The following is a 23,592-nucleotide window of genomic DNA, read 5'->3' as shown; positions in this document are numbered from 1 at the left end:
CGAGCCACGCCAGGGCCTGATCTGTGATGCCCAGGGTATGACAGACGGGTGATCAGGATGTTGTGATTTACTGTATAGAAAGCAGAAGAGAGGTAAAGAAGAAGGCGTAGAGGGAGAGTTGGAGTCAAGATTTGACAGCAGGTCTTCACAAATGTTCAGAAGAGCAGTTTCCGTGCCTCTGGATGGACTGGTGGTCATGGAGACAACCAACAGATTCAGTCTGGAGGGTAAGTTGGGTGATAGCCGAGTTTTCCCAGAAAGGGGTTGATGGCGATTGGGTGATAGTTTGCTGGAATGGACAGGTCGGCGGAGGGTTTTTTGAGCAGATGGTGCACAAGAGAGTGCTTGAGAGGAGAGGGGAAAACTCCAGTGGCAAAAGAGAGGTTGCAGAGGTCGGCCAAGACTGGATCGAGTGTCAATATTGTCCTTGATGGTTTGAAGCACAGGGGTCCACCTGTTTGGGAAGAGGCTTTCATAGACAGGACATGTCTAGAGACCTCATCAGGTGGGAGAGGGAAGAGAGGAGAGGGAGAGGGGTAGGGGCAGCAGAAGGGGTTCCAAGAGAGGTTGGTGTAGAAGGGGGAGCGGAAGAGATTGAGGGCAGGATGCCCTGTGTTTAGGTGGTAAAATGTGTGGCCAGGGCCGAGCAAAGGGCCTGGATGGGTGCAGTAGAGGATGCGGCTGCAGTAGGGTTGGCCAGATCCTTGCAGACCTTAAAAAGTCCAGCTGTGGTGTTAAATGCAGCAGAGATGCAAAGTAGACTTTTCTTGAAGCGGATGCAGAGTCCATTTGCCTGTGAAGGTGGCGGGCCTTTTCGTCAGAGGGTGTACCTGAAGATCCCCATTTCCGTTCCGCTGCTCTGCACTTGTGTATAAGGGCAGCCAGATCGGAGTCGTACAAAGAGTTGCACTTTTCGGCAGGCTTCAGTCGGACCCTCATGACGGGGGCAAGAATGTCGAGTGTTAGATGGAACAGTGAAAGTAAGAGGGCTGTATTAGGGTGGGAGTCAGCCGTAGGAGTAGAAGGAGGAGAGTAGGTGGAGGCAAAGGCAGCCGCAGGCACTCTTTTCATGGGTCGGATCACCTTGAAGGCAGGAGGTGGTGTAGGGTGTGCCATTGCTAAAAGAAAAGAGAGAAGAGACTGACCAGTCCATGAGAGTGGGGTACTGAGAGGAATAGAGAGTGGGATGTCTGTGGAGATGAGAGCATCCAAGGTGTGGCCAGCAGTGTGTGTTGGACCAGAGGGTTGAATGGAAAGAGAAAGGAGTCACACGTTGCGGAACGGTCCTGAGGAGTCCGGAGAGTCGAGATGGATGTTAAGATCCCCCAGCAGGAGGAGTTGGAAAGGGGAGGAGAGAAGAGGCAAGGTCAGCCCATTCCGAGAGGAAGAGGGTGGACTGGCCCGGTGGCCGACAGAAGGTGTGGAGAGGCAGAGAGGACACGTCTCAGTAAAAGCAAGGACATCAAGGTCGAGGAGTTCAAAGAGGTGGCAGATGTCAAAGGAGTGCTTGACAGCAGAGCAAGAGTTTAGAAGACCCCCCCTCCCCTGTAAAAGGTAAGAGTGCCTGAGAGATAGAGGTAGGGGGCAGGGATGACGGGTGTCAGTGAGGAGGGTGCAGGTAAGGGACCCAGGTAGTGGAAGATGGCAAGGGAGCCAGTGTGCGAGGGGTCACAAGAGGGCTCAAGATGCGTCGGCAGTGGGTGCCAAGGCAGCAGGGTGTAAGAGGCTGGCAAGGTTGTCAGTGTAGTGAGAGTAGGCAAGGGAGCCTGTACAGATGAAAGTGACAAGGGGGGAGTTGTGAGGGAGGTGGTGAGGTTGGTCGGGGGCACAGAAGCCAAGGTTGGCATAGTTGGCAATGGAGCCTGGGCGGCCATAGAAGTAAGTGGCAAGGGAGCCAGTGAGGAGGAAAGAGGAAAGTTAAGGCGAGGAAGGGGCCTATCAAAAAGATGTTGGGTCAAGGCCCTTGTACCAGGATGGTACCATTTCGATTGACATTTATGATGGCCTTGGAGGTGGAAAAGGAGGCCAGAAGGGCCTCCCAGCAGGTGCCACCATTTATGTGTGAGGAAGAGTAAGGAGCGAGCAAAGCGGCCATATGGAGAGTCCATATGTCAGGAGAAGGAACGACAAAGGTGTCAGCGATAGGAAGGCCTGGGTTGGAGGCTAGTATGTCTTTCTCGAGTTTCTTCCTGCCAGACAGAGGTGAAGGATAGGAGATGGAGAAGCAATTAGAGTAGATGGGGAAGAAAGAATGTGCCATAGTGAGGGGCACAGAGTGTGGTACACTTAACCAGGCAGAGCAGTTTTATGTACGTGGGAGGAGGTAGGAAAGAGGCAACTGCAATTGTATATTACACCAAAAGGTCTTATTCACCTAGTATACCTGTGTTATCATAAATTTAGTTATAGGTTCCTACTGTTCCGTGAATGAGTGTTCCACTATTCAGAAAAGTATATACTTGCAGGTTGGTTTACTATGTGATGCCTTTGCCGAGCCCAACGGTGCAATTGCTAGGGTCTACTACCCTTGTATTACAGAAAGTAATCTAAATAACTTATGGTTTTACTCCCCAAGAATAGGTGTCACTTATACTGACTGTGTATGAAGAGGTTTGACTTCCCTGGAATTACTGTTAGGTATTCTGAAGAAGGTTGTATGCTTTGGTCTGTGTAACTTCAAGCATTGTGGTGTGTTTTCATAAATGCGTTTATGACTCTAGGACCAGTACCCCAAGACTTAACTTGGCCTACTTGTATTTAAAATAAATCTTTATTTTTTATAATACCTCTGGTTGTAAGTGTTTCTATTGAATCTTTTGCGTACCACAGGTTCAGTGTACTTTTCCACAGCCCTCTCTGCCTCTGTCAGTAAACGCTCCCAGACACGCAACGCTCCCCTGGTACCTTTTCCTCTGTTACGCAACAGCGGGCGCGGTCACCTGGCATAACGCGGCGAAGAGCGGCGTTTCGTCAGCGAGCTGGCGTTCACAGACGCTCCCGTCTGGGCCCGCATTCTCAGCACTTGGTTTGGCAGTTGCCATGGCGACTGGGGCAATGGTCACTTCGCATATCACGTGACCCTGCACGCTGCGGATCACGTGATCGGAACAGTACCGGAACTCCGGTATTTAATTCCTCCTCGCTCTCCAGTGGGCGCTTCTGATCGTTGTTCCGACAGCAGTGTTTTTCTTGGATTATTTTGTTATTCTGGACCTCGGCCTGTTTCCTCTGGTTTTGTCTTGGATAATCCCTTGTATTGCTGTTTTCTTGGATACCTCGACCTCGGACTGCTTCCCGGATTGGCTTACATTTTGGTTTAGTGTTTACTTGATTCATGTACCTTTATCTGGGTGTGTTCCTGACCACTAGCTCATCTGGTGCTCTCTGGGCTCATCCTTGGTCTATCTTTTCTGGACCTTTTTTTCCACTTGCCTCTATTGCTACTACTCTCCCCTGCCCCTAGTATCTAAATCTCTGTCTGGCTTGGTTAATGCATTAGGCGTCTTCGTGCCGGCGGGTACAGGATTGGTGCTGGGCTGGACTAGAGACTGCCTGGGCACCATAGGCGTCCTGGGGGTAGGTGTATTGGAGTCAAGTTGTACTCGGATTGCATCCAGTTTACAGAGACTTCACGACCACGACATCAGATGGTAACAACTCGCATTTTGTACATGCTGGTAAGAGCTTCTAGTCTTCTTCCTGTCCTTTGGTACCTTAGTCACTTGCTACGCTAAACATATTCTTTGTGGTCTGCAGAACCCATCCTCCTTGATGATTGATTTTGACTGCAAGACTTTGGCTTACTCTACATTCGTTTGCAGGTCAGTGTTTTGACTTTTGTTAGGTATTGTTTGGAGATTGTCAGACATGGTTGGTAATTAGTTGTGTCTTCCTCTTCAGCCATCGAGAGTTTCCTGTATGTCCATAACATTGTGCCGTCATCGGGGTCTCCCAGTGTCGCTATAACATCTTCCGACCAATTGGTTTCTCAGTCTGTCCTCTCGTACCCCTGAGAATCACATTGGTAGGAAGAACTCATTTCTTCACGACAAGCTCAACCATAAGAAGTTCCTAAGGATTCTGACAGCCTCCTAAGATAAGCCTGGCTACTCGGTCTACGCTACCATATGCTCAGGTGGTACAGCCTTATACTAAGAGTGGAGTCTTGTACTGCCTCAGTTGAATGGGTTTACTAAGCCCTTAGTTGGACTTCAGAAAAACTGTCCCAACAAGGACTATGCTTTCTTTCCTTTCCTTCCTTCTTCCCAACTTTCCTTCCCTACCTTCTCCCCTCTCCAACTCCCCTGTTCCCTTCCCATCTCCTTTCCCTCCCTTCCCCTTCACCTCGCACCCATAGATCTTACGTTATTTGTAACATATCCTACCTACCTCCTCTCTTTCCCTTCTCCCTTCCCTCTCCTCCACTTAAGTAAATTGTTCTACATATTGTCTCACTGGTTTGCTTCAGGATTGTATAAATGCTTCATTCTAAAGCTCTTTGGATTAAAGCGCTATATAAACCTAATAAACAAACAAACTATGCTTATAACAGGATTGGTTTATAAAGTGACTTCTTAACCGAGTGTCACTGCATGACGGACAGGGTCTACTCACTGAAACTATTCTAAAAGTATATCTAACCTGATTAACTCCTCAAGAATAGTGGATTGAATTCTGAATGTGTAATAGGTTTGACGTAACTTGAACTGCCGATTGCTATTCTTAATAAGGTTATACTTTGGGTTGTATAGCCCATAAGTATTGAGTTTTTTTACAATTGTGTTAATATATATTGTGACAGTACTTATTTACCCAAGATGCATCTCGGTCTACTTGTATTTAAATAGACCCTTTATTTGTACAATACATAATGTGTCAGTATTTCTTTGGACTGTATGTGTTCTACAATTCATTTGTCCTGTACTACAGCCCTCGCCCTCCTAAGATAAGCCTTGCTGCTCTGTCTAGCTACCAAATGTTCTCAGGTGGTACAGCCTTATACTAAGAGTGGATCTATGTACGGCCTCAGATGTATGGTTTTCTTAAGCCCTTAGTTGGACTTTAAAAAACGGTCCAAAGGAAAGAATGCATCTAGAGAACATACAGTTCGGCTTGGCGTGATCGAGGTAGTGGGGACATATGGCAAGTGTAAACTCAAAACAAGCATCAAATACAGGAGCAAAAAAGTCTCGCAAACTTGTTGCAACCAGTGGGACGACGTTCCTTGCGGAGGTTGATCCCCAGTGTTTAGAGACTCCACCTGGACCACTTCTATGTTTAAAAGAAGCCATTCCCAAACTGTTCAGTTTCTGCAAATCAAACTAGTATCAAATTTCTGCTTCCATCCCCAGCTTACCAATTCTATCAAAGAGCTCTCCACCACTGCAATACTCCAGGAAGAGATACTGGATGTTGCCTTCGCGTCGGTGCCCATAAAACTTCACAATGCTGGCATGGTGGAGCATCTTATTAATGCAGATTTCTTTCTTGATGTTTTCTGGGCAGTCCGCAGCACGTTTCATGTCCACAATTTTCACTGCTACAGCTTCTTCCGTCCGTTTATTCACAGCAAGCTGAACTCTGTCGAGGATGAAAAGAGCACACTTTATTTAGCAACCATTGCAATCGGCTAGAGGAGACATGGCCTCAGAGATCCAACCAATACTAGGTCGGAAACTGGGCAACTGGTTAAAAAGCAGTCAGTTTAATATGCTAATCGTTTAATTCAGGAAACAGACCATAAAGCCTTTTGCTACAAATATGGGCTGCCCCAACGTTTCCTACCATTTTAGGCGAATGACAGGCCGTGTTGCCCTTTTACCTCCTATAGTCTTTCAGTTTCAGACAAATCCATCCCCTCACCCGCCTCATGCTTGGGGTGAAGGGGACAGGGGAGGAGAAGAGTAAATTGAGGCTGCAGCTAATTATTTCGAATTTGGTACATTTTACCACCCAAGTGCTAAAGAAAGAAGTCCCAGTGTACAAGGCTGACCTACACAACATCGCCCCCTTTAGTTTGACAACAAAATCAGTCCAAGGCTAATGGAAGACCCCAGTTTATCGGGTTAGTGGTGGGTAGTGTGGTGTGGTGCAGCAAGCAGTCAGCCAAAGCCACAGTGGTATATTTCAACAAGTTTTATTTAAGAAATCAAGAAAAGAACCAACACCTTCCCATCTCTAAAAGGGTTATCCCTACCTACCTATCCCTACCTGAGGTGCACGTCGTCAGGATGTTTGTCCAAATAAAAAGCATCAGTCCTATGCCCAAAAACCTACTCCAACCCTACCACTAGTCTACAAAAGGGCTAGCATCCAAATGAAAATTGTACCAGGCGAATGACTCCCTTCTTCTGGTGAATGGGCTCAATCTTTATCTCTTTTCCAACAATCCTTTCCTCCAGCTTCTGATTCAGCAAAGAGCACGGCCAGGAGAATGACTGCCTTCACTTGACCCACTTTGCACCGCCTTGAGAGTCATCTTGGGATAGACTTATGCAACAGTCCTCAAAAGTCTCTTTACTTCTTCCCAAGGGCTCTTGAAAGCTTGCTTTACAACTCCAGCAATTCTTCCCAGTCTTATGACGTTATGAAGATCACTTCCAGATGTCTCTTGTTGTCTAGTGTTTCACTTCGATTGTAACTGTGACTAGGGAGATTCTGCCCGATGCGCCCTTGACTCTAAAATCCATGGATATCCCTACCGGGACAAGAGATTACTCCTGAGGCTCTCTTGACTCTCTCTCTGGATATTACTACTGTGATTAGGGAAGATTACCCCTGAGGCTTGCTCGACTCTGGGTGTCACTACTATGACGAGGGAGCACACTCCCAAGGCGCTCTCGACTCTTGGTCTGCCCCCAATCCCCTGTGTCTCCCGCTACCTGTTGTGTTGGGACGGTCACTGGTTCTTCCTGGGGTGATGCGATTATCGCGCTGCTTTAGTGCTCCCTCTTGTGGCTTCGCAGAGACTTCGGCCACACGGCTCCGGTGCAGTTGCAGGACCACACGTTACACCTCCAAGGTCAAGCCACCACTGGCTTCTTGCTCACTCTTCCACTGGTCAGGAGCCTGCCTTCCACCGCAGTGATCCGCCGACCGTCCTTGGATGTTCCTGCCACTAGGATCAAGGAGCTTCGTGTTCCCAGATTCTAATCTCCCGGGCTGGCCTGGCGTCACGCTGGCTGCTCTTCCCCCTTTCCCAGTCCCTTTTCACTCTTCATTTCCTGTGGATGGATCCTTCTCACCGTACAGTCAAAGTCCTTTTTTACTGTTAAATCATTATGCCTCCTTGGCGCCGATTCTTCTCAGTACCATGTTAAGGCAATCTGTGGTTACTCTGCAAATTTCTTTGGTGCTTCTTCGTCTGGGACATTATTTTGAGAGTCAAAAACAGAAGAGATATTACCATAACAGAGTGTTATCAGTGATTTCTGATAGGGACTTGGCGAGTTCGTTCAAGGAACGGGAATCCTTATGCCCACGAGGTGAGTCTCTCCCGGTGAGGTCCAGGAGAAGTGGCGCAATCCAGTGAAACGTCAAAGGAGGCATTTGAAAAACTGCTCACCACTTCAGGGGAGTTTGCTATGTTTCACGGAATAGGCCAGTGGCCCAGATCATCAAATGTCCCAGGATTTGGAAGTGGTGGTTTCCGGTTTCTCACTTCGACGGTCATTGTACAAAGAAAGTAGATGGCAAGTAGTTTTCCTCCATTTCAACCTAAGACAGCAATATTTTACCATAAGAATAGACACAACAGAAGGTAAACTCCTCGTCTAGGTCCATGGAGGAGTTGAGGGGTAAGTGAACATTTCTGCTGCAGATTGAACTTTGCTGTAATGCAACTATTTATGCCAAATTTTGTGAAGTTTTATGACATGCCTTCAGTAGAAAATGAGTTTTGAAAAAAAGATTGCATTAGGTTTTGCACGGACTAAAAGAATATGTAAAAAAATGGTTTTGGGGCGCATCACTTAAACTTATCTGCTTAGATGTGTGGTTTTTGGTACATACAAAGCCTGGGCTCTGAAGTTGTGCAGGCTGAGCACATTTCTGAAGTAACTGTAGGCTTCACTTTCTACCTGAAAGAACTCACCAATTTATACGCGCAGAGAATCATACAAAGATTGAACATCTCACAATATTGGTTTCGTTGAACTAGTTATATGTGAGACTGTACCATATATCTACATTTGTGAAATTATTTGTGTGAAATTATTGATTTGAACTCATTACAAATAAAAGATTTTGTATTACAATTTAATGGTCCAGATACCATATAAAGTAAAAACATTCGATCCGTTTTAAAAAAATTCTGAGTTTGAAAATAATTATTTGATGTAAATCTGAATTAATTGCTTTAACTAATCCACAAAAATGGATGGTCTATACAATACCAATTGGGTGTGAAGGGGACGGGAGAGTTCCACAAGTTTGTGGACATCTGTTGTCTTAATAGCTTTTATTTCTGCCAGATAAAATTGTGCATTCTGCGTATACGAGCTTGGTGGTGGCTTTTTCCTTTGACCTTTTCTTTTTTGACATCTACTATGTACGATTTACACAGCAAATAGGTAATGGAAGCAGTGGGCATGGATAACCGGCCCTTTGCACGAAATGGTAATGAAACAGATCAGGGGACCACTGTTGAAAGCAGTGGCAACTAACCAATATAGGTAAAATACTGCTTTAGAGGAACTTGGAATTTCGAGGTCCAAGGGCAGCGGAAAGAACGGATTGCATTGTACAGCGTCCCCTGTACTTCCTACTCCCATTGAGGTTGGGGCATCGTGCCCGTTACTGGTTCAAAATGCTGGTCGATGTTCAAAAGGGCATTTGGAGGCACTTATTGGCCCAGCAAACCCTTCAGCTGAAATCTCTCATGCAGGACCTCTACAAAAGAAATCTGAGGAGTTCATCTTTGGTCGAGCATACAAACGCTTGCACCTTATTCCATCAAGAACTGGAAATGGATGTACTGCAGACTGCGCAAGAGGGGGTCGGAATGCAGGATTTAGCCACTGGTGGCATGAGAGAGGCAGTATTGGAGCCCAACACTGTTGCTGTAAAAATACCCAATGCCACCTTGCTGAGGAAAGATGCAGTACCACTAGCTTTTAGCATCTCCAAAGCAATTGCTAGACAGAAGAAAATGGAGGACTCATTTTCTTAGTGGCCGCGGAGCACGGCAGATGCCTGGAACGAGTACCGATATCAGACCTGAAGGGGTGAGGAGACTCTCCAAAGGTCTACAAAGTAATTGTATTAGTGACCAAAGTTTGATAATTAATGTTGCGTCAGTTACCCATGACATTTCTAACTCTGTGTCCCCTTTGCAGGGAGACTCGATACATTTGGACACCGCAGTGGAAGATCATCATTTTTCATTCCTGACTAAACAGTATTAGTTCACCTGGAGGGGGGTGTGGGGGCAAAAGGGAGGGGCTTCCCCCACCCCAGGCTTACATTACACTTTACGGGATATGGACAAAAGTGGGGATGTCTGCCCCTGAGAATTCAGACTTGAATGTACAGCTCAGCTCATTTTCCTCCCTATATGACAATATAAAACTCCAGTTCAGTGAATTCAAGCTTGGAATTGAGGAGGTAAAGGGATATTGTATGCAGTTGGTTGGGAAAAATGGCATCACAAACCAGTCGCCTGTATTGCCCAGTCAAGTGGTAGCAATGATTCCGCCGAGTGTTGTACAGGATCGAAGTAATAGTGCCCCTGGGGCATAGAGCACAGGTGAAAAGGAAGCTGGTGAGGTGGAAGGGGGCTATGCATCAGAGGTGGCGAGACACACTGGGGAAAATCAGCCTCTCAGAGAGAAAAAGAAAGAAAGGGCCGTAATGTGGGCTCAGGAGAAATCTTGAGGTTACACAACTCCTTCCCGCCCCAGTTACCCAACAGGCGGTAGAGGTGTATGGTGGTAAGAGTGATCGGCCGTGATGGAAGTTCATCAAGAGAGGCTGACTGTTGGGAATTGATACACAAGTGTTTCAGAGCGTGAAAGTCAGAGTGAGAAATGGGAGCGAGACGGTAGGAGGTAACACTCCATTACTGGCGGTCAAGGCTAGGGTGGAGTCGCCTAGTGAATGTCTAGCCTAGACAGCCTCTTTGCCCCAGAAAGTAATAGGGCCTGCCCTACGCGTCACAGCAAAGGAGTTTGTGGTGGGAAGTAAAAGTCTGGTTGGTCATCTCCCGGGGAAGGTAACTCATGAAAGTGGAACCATACTGAACTTGTCTGAGAAAGCAGCAAAGATTGCACAGTGAGCAAAAATCTTCTCCCGGACTAGGAGTATTTCGGATTTGTCATCTTCCAAAAAAAAAAAGGAACATTATAGGGCAGTGTGAAGGGTGCTTGAGCGCCCGACAAATGGTATGAGCAGTCATTCTGAGAAAGGGGAAGGTATTGGGGGAGGGGGGTATCATATGTGAATGGGCGTTTAAGCCGGAGAGAAGTTGAGAGCGTTAGGACTATGGATGTAGAAGCATTATTGAATCCGGGGATGAAGGGAACTTTTGGTGAAACGCCAACAGACCCAAAGGGGTTACCAACAAGCCCAAGGACCATCTATACAGATGGAAAGGATTGTTGAAGGATCCCTCCCCTCCACAAACTAAGGGAAAGAGAATTCTGCCTACGGTGGAACGAGGGGAGGAGTGCAGGGCTCTACAGCTGCCTTGAGGGTCACAGTGATAGTGACAGATTACAGTATCCACCTAGGAAATCCAAAGGGGAATCCACTTCCCTATCCAGGGTTGCCAAGGAAAGTCAGCCAATCCTAGCAGGGGGCGCGAAGGGAAAAGTGTTGGTCCTGGAACATTTGTTTGCAATACCTGAGGAGGTCCGCATTAATCGTTCTAACGTACTGAGATTGCCACATAAAATTCCATATCTACGCCTGATAAGTTCGAGTGATATAAAGAGTATTCCTCCCCGACATTAGCCGAGGGGGCCTATACATATGGTTATAAAATCCAAATTGGTGGTGGATTTGGTACTGGCAGAGCTTGACTCTGTCCAACACCCTGGTTAGGATTTATATGGCTGGGAAGATAGAAGGGTTGTAAGAGGAAGATTAGACTGCCCGTTTTGAGAGGGAATATGAACAAGGGTTGAGGCTACCACCGAGGGTGGTCTGTGGTGTGAATGAAATGGTGAGTCCTACGTCTGAACAAGGAGGAAAAAGGGTGACAGTATCAAGGCCTTTGGGAGACTTATGGACATGGCTCCCATCATCCTTTATGGGTGGCGGGAAGGCGATGTGTGAGAGAGGGATGGGACTCTAGCACAAGAGGTGGTTGGACAGCCCCCCATCATCAGTTAGTTTGAATTCTAGGGGCTTTAATAGATTGCTAAATAATGAACATATGACGAAGGCCGATGTGCCATTGCTTCAGAACTATGGTTGTGCGAGGAGGTGTCACTGGATGGATATACAATCATCCAACAATTGGCTATGAAAAAAAAAAAAGCGGCGGGTAGGCCCTCAGGGGGTCTGTTAATAGCAGTAAGGAATACACTGATTAAGACCCTGAGGGTGCCCTTGCATCCAACAGATGGGATATTGGCGAGTATAGTAGAATTTAATAATATCTTGGACGGGGGTCCAAGGTTACTGATAAATGTGTATAATAATCCAAAAAGTAACAAATTACTGCATTCCCTGAATAAGCTATCTGAAATATTGGAAGATTTCCTTTGTGGTTAAGGAGGGGTTCATGTGATAATGGGTGGCGATTTCAATGCAGTCTGCATTGAACTGGAAGGTAATAGTCAATTAAACCAACGAGGTGGAATTGAATGTGCGGTGGCCCAGGAAATATCTGTTTGTAAAGAAGAAATGATTGGGCGGGTTAAAGCAAGTTTTCAAAAACAGGTATAAATCGTATCGATATTACTGGTCCGATTTGGAAGTAGAGGAAACACTGCGAATTGTGCTCAGTAAGGACTCCCAACGTTTCTGGGGGGTCATTAATAACCTGGTTCAGCCCATGGACGGTAAACTGGGTAATCCAATTTCATGGGGAAATTATTTTGAACAGATTTGTAGGGAGTCGGTTAACAGTTCCAGATATATCCATTCCAAGCTCATGATGCCTGAATATTGGGGTTGCAGAGAAAGAGGAAGTTATTAAGTAGTCCTCTAACTCTAGGGCGGCAGGGCTTAAGGGACTTTCCAACACGACCCAAGCTTAATTCTGGGGTATGGGCAGTGATTCTGGTTTTTCTTTTGAACTACTTTTTATTAAAAAAGGATATGCCTAGTACTTGAAGACTATCCGAATTTTAAGAAAGGCCAACGGAACAATCAGTCAAATTATTGTCCAATATCATCGCAGGACTCTTGAGAACAAAAGATTTGCTTGCTTGGTCCTGCGGGAACTGGAGGCTTGGGAATTCGCAGTGGCCCACTTAAATCCTAAACTGGTTTCAGAAGAGGTATTTCCACTTCTCTGAGAGGATTGGTAATCTCATGTATCCAGGAACAAGCGTGGCAGAAGTTGGGCGGGCAAGTATTTGAAATGGCCATCAGTTTTTCGATGGCTTTTGATAACGGTTAATCGGTCACATCTTTGGACAAAGCTTGAGGCCTGGGGCTTGCTGCATTCCCATTTGGCAATATTGGTGCAACTGCACAGTGAGACGGTGATGCAGGTGAGGCTGAACAGGCAGTGAGCTTCTCGTCACATAGGGGGCTGAGACAGGGTTGCATACAAGCCCCTTGTCTGTTCAACCTTTACCTGCCAGATTTGGGGGAATGGTTGTGCAATACCAGTTTTGTCACTCCTAAGCTTGGAATTTGCGGGTTTCTGATCCAACTTACGGGGACTATGTTATTCTGTTGGACTCTGTGCTAATGGGGCTGCAGGGATTGGCCAAGGCAGTGGAATCACAGGCAGAGTTAAATGAGCTTCAGGTAAACTGTGCCAAAGCAAGATTCGGCACAAATTCCCCAAAACCCTTAGGTTTTCATGGTCAATGTGTGGTGAAATTCTGACCCCAAAAACAAATCGTTTGGGTTCTCAATAGACTCTGGCCCAAATAAGGGAGCATTTCCGGGGAAGCTCAGATCTAAAGCAGAACAATTGGCCGCTCAGTTGAAGAGAATTCAAGTGAAATATTGTAAATTCCCTCTTGTGCCAGCTTTGAAATTCTAATGTAAGGGATAGAAATAGAATTTTTTTTTGGAACTTGAATGGAAAAAATTGAGGGCATTATTTGGAAGAAGGCGATGACACTGCCAAACTGTCTGCCAATTGCTGTACCTCTCCTAAAATGAGGGTTCAATTCGCTGACATACACATTTAATTTATTTCGAAAGCCCTGACGCAATACAGGCTTATTTTAAACCCTCCATTAGATAGCCTGTATAATGATCCGAGTGTCGCTCACGAAGGGCATAGGTGTGCCCCGTTGGCCACATTTGGGGGAGGAGAGGAGCTCATCCTTGAAGAATGTTATGCAAGTAGGGAATTGCTGGTCACTAACCCTGGTAAGGCCAAGTTGAAGGAGAGAGCTTGACTGGTGCAATACATTAGATAAAGTAGTCACGCATAAATTGTATAAACCCGTCCGGAACATTCCAAAGCCCTTGGGATATGTTCCCCTGTATCCGAGAAGATTGCCAATTCATATTGGCAAGAGGAATTTCTCAGATTACACCTAAATCTACCATTAACTGGTGAGATTAGGAAGGTTAGAAATAAGAGGTAGCTGGCAACTGGGTGGGTCCTTCAATGCTCTGCAGACCAGAGGGCACATGTTGGCCGAACGCAAAGCACTTCCTGCGCAGCGACGGGCTTAATAAATAAGATTTGTCTGGCATGTAGAGCGTGTGAACAATGATGTGTTATTTTCAAGGTTGATCAGTGGAGAGTAAACACTTAACTTTAGAAGCACTGAAATTGCTTTTTCTGGCGGGTATAGTGAAATCCTCCTATATATTCTATTGGGGTGAACTGCATGCTAATTTGCAAGAAATTAATTTGTTTTTTCTAGTTTTTAGTGGTGGCTGTAATATTATTGAAGCAAACTAAATGATTGTAGAATAAAAAGAAATAAATCTCTATATAATTATGCATTTGTACGGAGAATGAATTGTGATTTATCAAATTTTAGACATTAACTGATTTCCCCTTTGCATTGTTTTTTCTGTGTCTTCTATAGTGTGTGTTTCAATGTTTTGTGGAAGGTCGACTAGTTTCAACCAGTATCACAATATAAAAATTTAAGAATTATCAACCAGACACATGTAATCTAGAGAAACGCATAGTGAAGGGAGAAAAATGTAAACTATTCCCTGTGGAAAGATCCGTCGGTTACTGTTCCTCAAACGTACGTCTTAAGAACAAAAGAAGTGCAAAAGCAACAACTGGCCAATGGGGAGTATTGAACTAGTTTGGGGCAGGTTCAAAAAAGGTCGCAGGCGCCCCCTCTCTCGAAAGAACACAGCATGATAACCTGTTCGGTAGTTTGGGACAGGTGTAAGGAGGTTTGAAGAGTCAAGTATTCCATGTCGGAATGATACAAATACACAGATGCAAATTACAGAAAATAAAGAACAAAAAAGAAATGGGATCATAACAGAAGGAGAGGGACAAGTGAGTTTCTACCGCCAAAAGGAACCAGATGACTGCATACCCACAGCAAGCAACATAGGACAAAATATTGGAAGACAATGAGGAAGGGGAATAGATTATAAAAGCATGAGGTGCCTCAAACGTAAACCACAATGCTGTGTACCTTCAACTGAACCTCAAACTCAAGCCCCCACCACACAACAGAAGACCCAAAACCTGGTAACAACTGCGATGGGTCAGAAAGGTGAGACGGACACAAAGGTATAGTTTTCTCACAAGTTGCCATTTTTTATTAAATGAAAAGGGGTGAGACAAACGCCCATCTTTCCCTAACCTAACAAGCATGTACCTGCCTAACAAACAAAGGCTAAAGAAAAATGATCTAGTGTCCAAAATGTATCCGACCCTCGCACTAACATACACACCAAAATACTACAAGGTTTGTTTGGGCGGTCTTAAATCCCACAAAATAACATATCAATTTGAATTAAAAAGTTGTAAACAGTAATCCTTGGGACCAGGGTTGTGTTGCTTTCCCCTGGATCAATTCAGGAATAGTTGGAACAAAGTTCAGTTTAAAGAAAGTTCTGTACAATAACAAAGTTCCATTCAGTGTAGCATACCAATTCTTTTTCGTCCAATGTATCCTTTCACTTGACAAAGTAATCATCTCTCTTCCAAATGATTGCTCACAAATCAAAGCAACAGTTAATGTTTCCACAACCTCCAGCTTGGAAAAACAAGTCTTTTCCTTCCAAATACCTCCTCCTTGGTATAAGAAAACGTTTCTCCGCCAAGTATTAATTCACAAATCAAGTGTTCTTTTCTCAAAAGGCCAGGCACTTGTTAGCACCTCATACTTCGTCATCATAAGAAACTTAAGTCAGGATGGTTTCAACAATCACTTTCTCAAATGCAACAGTTTATCAAGACACGATGGAGTCAACGCTTCTTTTCCACCATAGTACTTTAAATCATCATCTTTCTGGCATACTCGCTGCCATGCCAGGACCAACTACAATTGGGCCCTTTCCTGGATTACTCTCCTGCCAGGATAGAACTACTGCTACAATGTGTACTCTGTGGCAATGCTTGTTTCCAGCTCTCCCATAAATGAGGAGATTTGAACCAACAACTGCGGTGGCTCGGAGGCAGTGCTGGAGGGTGGCAGGGTCAGCAGGTACCTGGGCCAGTAGGACAGAGGGGGCCAGGTGCACGGTGCCGAGAGAGAACAGATCAGCAAGGGGGGGGGCGAAGGCAGAAGCAAAGAGGAAGGTCTTGAGGTGCTTCCAGAGCTGTAGATGGTTCACCTCAAGTTTCAGAGTGGTGGGGAGGCTGTTCCAGAGGGAGGCCCCAGCCAATGAGATCAACCCCCAGCTCATTTCTTTGAAAGTCGACTGACCCTGAGGGAGTTGGAACTAGAGGGTCGAAGAGCTCAAGAGGGGAGGTATTTGCAGAGGGATAGCTGAAGATATTTTGGACCCAGGCCTCAGAAAGCCTTGTATACAATGCAGAGGGTTTTGATGTAATCCTTGCATCCACTGGGAGCCAATGGAGAGATTTCAGAGCTGGAGAGATGCGATCCCAGGGCTTGAGGCCAAGGACAAGTCTTGCAGTCCTGTTTTGGATAAGTTGCAAAGGTCAGAGAGCGGAGGCAGGAGGCAGTTACAATAGTCCAACCTAGAGAGAAACAGAGCTTGGGAGACAGTGAGCTTCTGGGGGAAGGAGAGGAAAGGCAGAGTACCGCTGAGGAGGTGCAGTAGGAAGTTTATAGACACATCAGAGATGTGGGCGGAGAAGGAAAGTGTAAAGTCAAAGATGAGCCCGAGGTTCTTAGCCTCGCAGGTGGCTGTAGGAGGGCGGCCAAGGGAGGCCGGCCAGAGGGTGAGGGGAAAGGATGGTGAAGGTGTGCCGATGAGGAGGATCTCTGTTTTGCTGGCATTCAGACAAAGATCGCTGGCAGCACACCAATCTTGAATGGCAGTTAGGCAATCAGAAATGAGGTGGCTGAGGGCAGCCTGAAAATGCGTCGAGTGTCGCCAGCGTAGCACTGGAAATTTAAGCCGAAAATGGCAATGCAGTGGGCGAGAGTTGCCAGGTATTGGTTGAAAAGCCAGGGCAAGAGGTTAGACCCCTGGGGAACACCACAGGTAGAGAGGAAGATAGATGAAAGGAAGGACCCAAGTTGGACATGGGAGGGCCGATCAGAGAGGAAAGAGGTCATCCAGGTCAGAGCCTGATCAGTGATACCCAGGTTATCACGGAGACTGTTAAGCAAGATGGTATAGTTTACTGTGTCGAAGGCAGAAGAAATTGAGTAGGATGAGGATAGAGGGAAGGTTGGAGAGCAGATCTTCACAGATTCAAATGAGCACCCACGTGGCACCGGACTACTCCGTTTATGGTATCTGTCTTGGCTTCAAAAGTTCAATCACTCATCTGCTGATTAATTATATTTGTGTCGCTTGTCACATACGCTTCACACACTGTTCTCTCCGGTTTTCTCTATACAATGTTGCCACTTGCAACCTTGGCTTCAACACATTCTGGTCATCAGTCTCCCCAACTCACCAGCCATGCTGACTTCACAGGCGCTGCTTTGTTGTGGGAGCCAAGGACAGTACCACAGAGGCAAACTATCCTCCCCACCTTGGCTATCAACGCGAGAGAGCCCCGGGGACCTCTAACACCCAGTGCAGGTTTCTTCAGCTTTGATTCAAGGTCTTACGTTTCATATTCGCAAAGACTCATGAAAGGAACTGTCCTTCTCTGAAAAGAGAAAGGGCACTTGCTTCCTTGTAACTCTCGTCGGTCTTTCCGTCTTTCTCCTTGTATTAAACTGCCATCTTGGAACTGCTGCTTCCTTGTGTGCTTTGCCTTAATCAGTGTGCTTCTATGTGCCGCCTTTCATCCATGTGGGAAAGTGTGATGGAAGCCAGGTGTGTGATGATCAGTAATTGCCCGTCCCTGCCTGACCATGCATTGGAACAGGTCAGGCTTACGGCTCCGGTGTTAGCCCTTTTTCTCTCACGGTGAGCTGTCCCTGAGAAAGTGTTTGTGTCGGAAAAGGATGGGGGTGGGGGGTTGAGTTACTAAGTATCCTGCCTTGAAGGATGGGGAAAAGGTGTTGCAGGGAAGGGGATACCGTGTCTCGTTGTCCAGTGTCCCTCTGCCACCCCCCGAAAACTCCTCATCCAGGTGATCCTCCCGCACTGGTCCACCCCCAGGAACAGGATTCAAAAGCGAGGGCCATGTCCTGGCCACCTGGATGACAGATCCTCAGGGAGTAGCGGGTGAGACACCTTCAGGTTTCACACAATATTTCCAACGAGCAAGATGAGGAAGACTGAAGATGAAACAGAATACGAAATCCAAAATTCTGACCAAACACAAACGAAAAAAAGGGATGAATAAATGCCAGCATGTTTATACTAATAAAGATAATTGGTTGTAAAATAGGACTAACCTCACGAGTAGGAGAAAGGAATTAAGGTCCATCGAGACCCGGGACTTTGAGAAATGATCTGCAGAGAGCACACAAAAAAGGGCCGGCGGGTGATAGTGGAGTATTTTTTATAATTTTTCATAGGCCCCTGTATGTACAAGCCATTGGCAGAGCAGCACTGCAGCCGTGACCGGACGTAAAATTGATGCAGAGGATGTTATGAAAGATTGAAAGAGTCGAAAATCGCCACATGAACATGAGCCTGTCCGAGCCTTTAATAGATGCCCAAAATATAGTGGTCATGACACCAGCCAAATGGGCACTGGCGCAGGCCCAGCAGGTGGCACACTGGCAGTGTTCCAGGTCAGGAAAGAAAGCGGAAACCAAACCACTTCGCGCCAAGAGACCAGGGATGCTCTTACTCCACTAGGCAGACAGATCCAGAGCATTCACAGGACTAGATTCCAAAATGGCGTACCAGTTACATTTAGCTTCGGTCTTCTGATGGGGGAGTGGAGAGAGAGAGTCCGGTGTCCCATTTGCCTACACCTAAAATTAAGCATTCATTCAAAAAGAACCAATCACATGAGCAAAGTGAATCAACCACATACGCAGGCCATTTGGTATTGGCTTGGCCCAGTCGGAGGTGTCCAAGGATAATAAAACCATGTGCAGGAATACCAGTGGTGCAGTGTTTGAAGATTGCAGAGGAGGCCGGCAGATGGACGGCACAAAGAGGAGGAGGCTTGAGAAGAAGAGCTGGAGGAGATGGAGAAAGCAGCGAAGGGGAGATAAGAGTTGATCATGAAGGGAGTGGAGGAACATCAGATGAGTATCAGGAGGAGGGGAAAGCATGGATCATCATCAGGGAAGAGGTTGGCAAGAGGCTCAATTCTGTGCCCAAGAAACCAAATCTAGAGGAGGTGTTCAACCTTAAATGAAAAAGGCTTAAACCAGAGAGAGCGGGTGGAGGAATGAGCACTTGGCAAGAGGTGCAGCTAGAGAGTTGGAGAAGGAAGAGAGAAAGGAGCTACTAAAGCCTCTAAGGAATCAGCAGGTTAGGAGAAAAGGGGTGGGCCAGTCCTCAAAGCAGACCACCAGTGGAAGAGCTAAGGTGGTCCTGACAGGCTGAAAGTCATGGGAACTGCTGGCAAAAAGTCAGGGGGGGGATTGCGGGCAGCTCTGCTGCTTCATCCTTGGACTCTCAACCTTTGTGGACTTTAGATTGTGCTGCCTGTGTACTGAGAGTAACTCCTCTTTAGCATCCCCAACATTTCTTTATAGCTAGCAACCTATACTGTTTTAAAAGGATGTTTTCCATCAATATATTTTAGGTTTGATGTAATACTTCAATGGGTCTTCATGTACTATTGGGGCAGCCTCAAACAACTCATCCAGAAATCTAAATTTCCCAACCTTCGCAAAAAGTCTGATACAGCGGCCGAGCACCTCTCACAGTGATGTGTTAATTCGCTGGGTTCCCCGTCTATAGTGTGCATTAGTCTGAACAAGGGGTTTTAGAGAAGGAGGGTGTACAAGAGACAGAAAGGCAGTCTCCCAACCAGAACCACCAACATGCGTGCGCATCCTCTCGGCCACATAGGCAGCACCACCGCAAAGGGTAGATTTTCTTCCAAAGGACTATGAATTCTTAGCCATCCTTAGATCAGGAGCAGCAGCGCTTGCTTTTGCGGCATATTGTGGTGTAGCAGATATTAGAGCAGATCCTATCCACAGAAGGGCTGCATCTTATTTTCAGGGAACAAAATGAGCTTCTACTTTATTTGTTACTCGCCCAGACCCAAAGGTATCACGGCGAGGTTGCAGACAGCGTACAAACATTTCTTATACAGTGTTACATATCGATGAACAGTGATAGCGATAGCGATTCAGATTAGAAGCTACTAATACGGACATTATAGGATGCTAAGACATACATATAGGTGGTAAGAACATCATTTAAGGTTGCAGTTAAGTCTGGTGTATTCTGGTGCCCAGGCGTCAGTATGTATTCAACAACCAGGTTTTCAGGGCTTTTCTGAAACCTAATAAGGTATCCTCGTTTTTGATGCTGAGTGGTAGTGCATTCCAAAGAGTTGGGGCTAGGACTCTGAAGCGGCTTCCTCTAACTCACTTATATTTGTATTTTGCTATTTCCAAGAGCGCCAGATTATTGGATTGTAGGGTTCTGCATGAGGTTTTTTCCATGATACCATTATTAAGATAGCTGGGGGCTTTGTTCAGAATGCATTTATGTACAACAGATAATGTTTTGAAAATGATTCTGGCGTCAATGGGCAGCCAGTGGTTTTCTCGCCTAATATTGGAAATGTGGTCGGATTTCTTTATGCCTAGAGCCGCTCCGAGGGCTTTGTTCTGCATAAGTTGTAGCTTGCTGATATTTGTTTTGGAGGTTCCTAGTAAAAGGGCGTTAGTTAGAATCAGCGCTCTAACCAGAGTGATGAGTTTGTAGGAGTGAGGAACTGGCGACCGAGAGCGATGAGTTTAGCTGTGTAAACTGTGGAGGAGGAGAGGGCTGAACTAGGTTTATTCATAGTGAGATTGGCTTCTATATGTACTCCAAGAGTTTTGACTTGCTTGAGTACTGGGATCCGGGTCCCATCAATGTTAATATGCGAGTAGTCTGGGTGGAGGGTACTTCTGTTTTGCGAGCCTTCAATGATAACCTGAGTTTTCTCATCATTGAGACAGACGGTTCAAAGCCATCCAGTTCTGAATGATGGCATAGACTTTAATGGTCTGGGTGACTTGGGTGTAGTACCCCGTGATGAGGATCTGAGTGTCATCTGCAAAGTTTGTGTAGATGACGCCCATATCGTCTAGTGCTGAGAATAGGAGTTTAGTATAGGCGTTGTAGAGGGTGGGAGAGGCGCAGGATCCCTGGGGAACTCCTATGAGGACCGGTATGGGATCAGCAGCATTGTTTCCAATGGCAATTCTGGATGTTTGTTCAGCTAGAAAGGATTTGAGACAGAGAGTGGCGTTGTTTGAGAAATTAAAGTATTTTTTTAGAGTTTCGCAAAGTTTGTCATGGTCTACAAGGTCGAACGCTGCAGATAAGTCCAGCAACAGTAATGTAGCCATTTTTCCGGTGTCTCTGATGGTGTCCATTTGGCTTTTCAGATCTGTGAGAGCCGTTTCTGTACTATGGTTGGGCCTAAACCCGGATTGTCTAGCCCCTAGTAGGTTATTTTGTTTGAGGTGGGTTTGTATTTGATTATATGCTAGTTTGTCGATTTTAAGAAGGAAAGGGACGGTAGTTATGGGCCGGTAGTTGGTAGGGGTTAGTGGATCTAGATTAGGTTTTTTTAATAGTGGTGTGACCCACGCTTCTTTCATGCTGGCTGGGAGTAAATTGGAGTTAAAGGAAGAATTCACAAAATTGGTGATGATAGGGGTGAGGGTGGTGGCACAAAGTTTGACAAGATGTGCTGGGAAGTGGTCTTCTTTGCAGTTAGAAGCTTAGTTTAGCTATTGTATTTAGAACTACTTCTTGGGAAATTGGTGCGAAATTGAACATAGGAGTGTGGTCTCCTATGGGCTTAGTGATTGGGTTCCAGATAATATGTTTATCCGCTAGTAGGTTTCTTTTAGAGATCATTTTATTTTGTAGAAGATTGATTTTGGTGGCAAGGGCATCTTGAATAGTGGTGCACCATTCTTTACTTGGTTGAACCGGATAAATGACTGGGATAGGGTTTTCCAACTCTTTGAGAATGGAGAATAACTCTTGAGTCTGAGGATGCATAACTGATCCTGGTATTAAGTGCATCTACTTTGTGTGCAATGATGGCTGCTTTGTAAATTTTATTTTATGAAATGAATGCTTCAGCGGCTTCTGTCGTGTGAGTTTTGTTAAAACTGTGTTCAAGCGACCGTTTATTTCGTCTGAGTGAAACTAAGTCATCGTTGAACCAGAAAGATTTGCATCCTTGCGTCTAGTTTTAGTGACACATGGGGCTAGGGTGTCTATTGTATTAGTAAGGCATTTATGATAAAAGTCCGCCAGGGCACAGGGATTCTCATTGTTGATACTTTTGTGTCATTGAGGGTGTTTATTAGCATTGGGTTAAGGTTTTCTGCCGAGAGTTTGCGGATATTTCTAGTTACATAGGATTCCACTGTGGTGGGTTTGGGAGAGTCTGGTTCGTTACATGCGATAGAGAAGTTTACACTATGATGGTCTGACCAGGATAGTGTGTTAATGGAATGTATAGTTACGACGGTATTGAGCGGTAGTATCCAATCTAACGTTCTCCCTTTCGCATGGGTGGGTGCGTTCGCGAGTTGTGTGAAGGACATGTCTTTCAGTGCACTATGTAGTGCTTCTGCTTCATGATCTTGGGCATCGTTGAATCCCAGATCCAGGTCACAAAGGACTATGCTTTTGTTTTGGGTTTGACGAGTGGTGTTAATAAAAGAGATGCATCTAATTCAGGCTGTGAATTAGTGTTGGGGGCTCTGTAAATAGTTACTAGGTCGATAGTGGTTTTGAGGTTGGTTGCTAGTTTGGCTAGGAGGATTTCGTACCCGTCTAGGTTGTCAATGGGGCAGGCTCTTATTTTGAGCTGGAATTTAGCAATAATGGCTACTCCCCCCACCCACTGATTTCGTTCTGTCAGTCCTGATGATAGTATAATATGGAGGAATGGCAATGGCGAGTGTTGGTCCAGAAGCTTGACAGAGCCAGGTTTCAGTCACTATGAGTAAGTCTAATTGTTGCTCAATAATATAGTCATGTATTTCAATGGCATGGGCGGCTATGGAGCGAGCATTAATGAGCGCTGCTTTGAGGGCATGGGGGTGGCGCTTGGATAGCGGGTGTTGACCATGTGTTAATAGCCTCAATGGAGGTGGTTAGTGGATTGGATATGGTGGTCATTTCGTTTGGTTTTTCTTGGTGGCTGGTGGGTGTACCGTACCTATAGTGGTGGGTGTGGCCGGGGCAGCTCTGCTAAGGTGGTTTATACTTTGAGTCCTAGGGGTTCTGTTCTTGTTCAGTGACGGCATCAATTTATATTGCTTAGCTTTGGTATTACCCCAATTAGGACACGGTAGGGTAATGAATGTCCGTGAACTGAGTCTAAAGCGTCTAGATGCCCCCATTACCGGACAAGTCATTTTCGATGAGATATTGGTTTGGAATGTGTGTGGATTGGGAACAGTCTGGTTTTTGGACATTACTAGTGTCCGTTTGGATGTTAGACTGGTGATTGTGTTGTGGGAAGGGGTTGGTATGTGGTAGGAAGGGAGTGGGGCAGGGGATAGGGTGGTGGCGGGGCATGCTGCTCTGAGAAGGCCATTTTTATAGGTAAGGAAGTGGGAACCTGTGCATGGCACATTGCACGGTAGAATACAGAAAGGGAACATCGTGATCAATGGCCAACCTTGCATGGTTTAGCAGAATTAGACTAGGCACAATAGGCTCGGTCAGATTAGGCACAACAGGCTAGTTCAGGTGAAGCACAACAGGCTAGTGCCAATTTGGCACAACAGGCTAGTTCAGGTGAAGCACAACAGGCTAGTTCAGGTGAAGCAC

At 45.9% G+C, this 23,592-nt stretch overlaps 1 protein-coding gene across 1 annotated transcript in view; it reads right to left on the bottom strand.

The window, feature by feature from the left end:
- CHEK1 (checkpoint kinase 1) overlaps positions 1–23,592 on the bottom strand; it is a 256,498-nt gene that overhangs the window by 177,616 nt on the left and 55,290 nt on the right. The window contains exon 3 of the mRNA XM_069614070.1: positions 5,357–5,580. Within this exon, the coding sequence (XP_069470171.1) occupies positions 5,357–5,580 (224 nt within the window). The remainder of the gene's footprint in view (positions 1–5,356; positions 5,581–23,592) is intronic.

Source organism: Ambystoma mexicanum, chromosome 9 (assembly GCF_040938575.1).
Source record: "Ambystoma mexicanum isolate Mex_15411 chromosome 9, UKY_AmexF1_1, whole genome shotgun sequence".
NCBI classification, from domain to species: domain Eukaryota; kingdom Metazoa; phylum Chordata; class Amphibia; order Caudata; family Ambystomatidae; genus Ambystoma; species Ambystoma mexicanum.
Note: the sequence above shows the minus strand (reverse complement) of the source record. Positions and strands in the feature narration are given on the sequence as shown.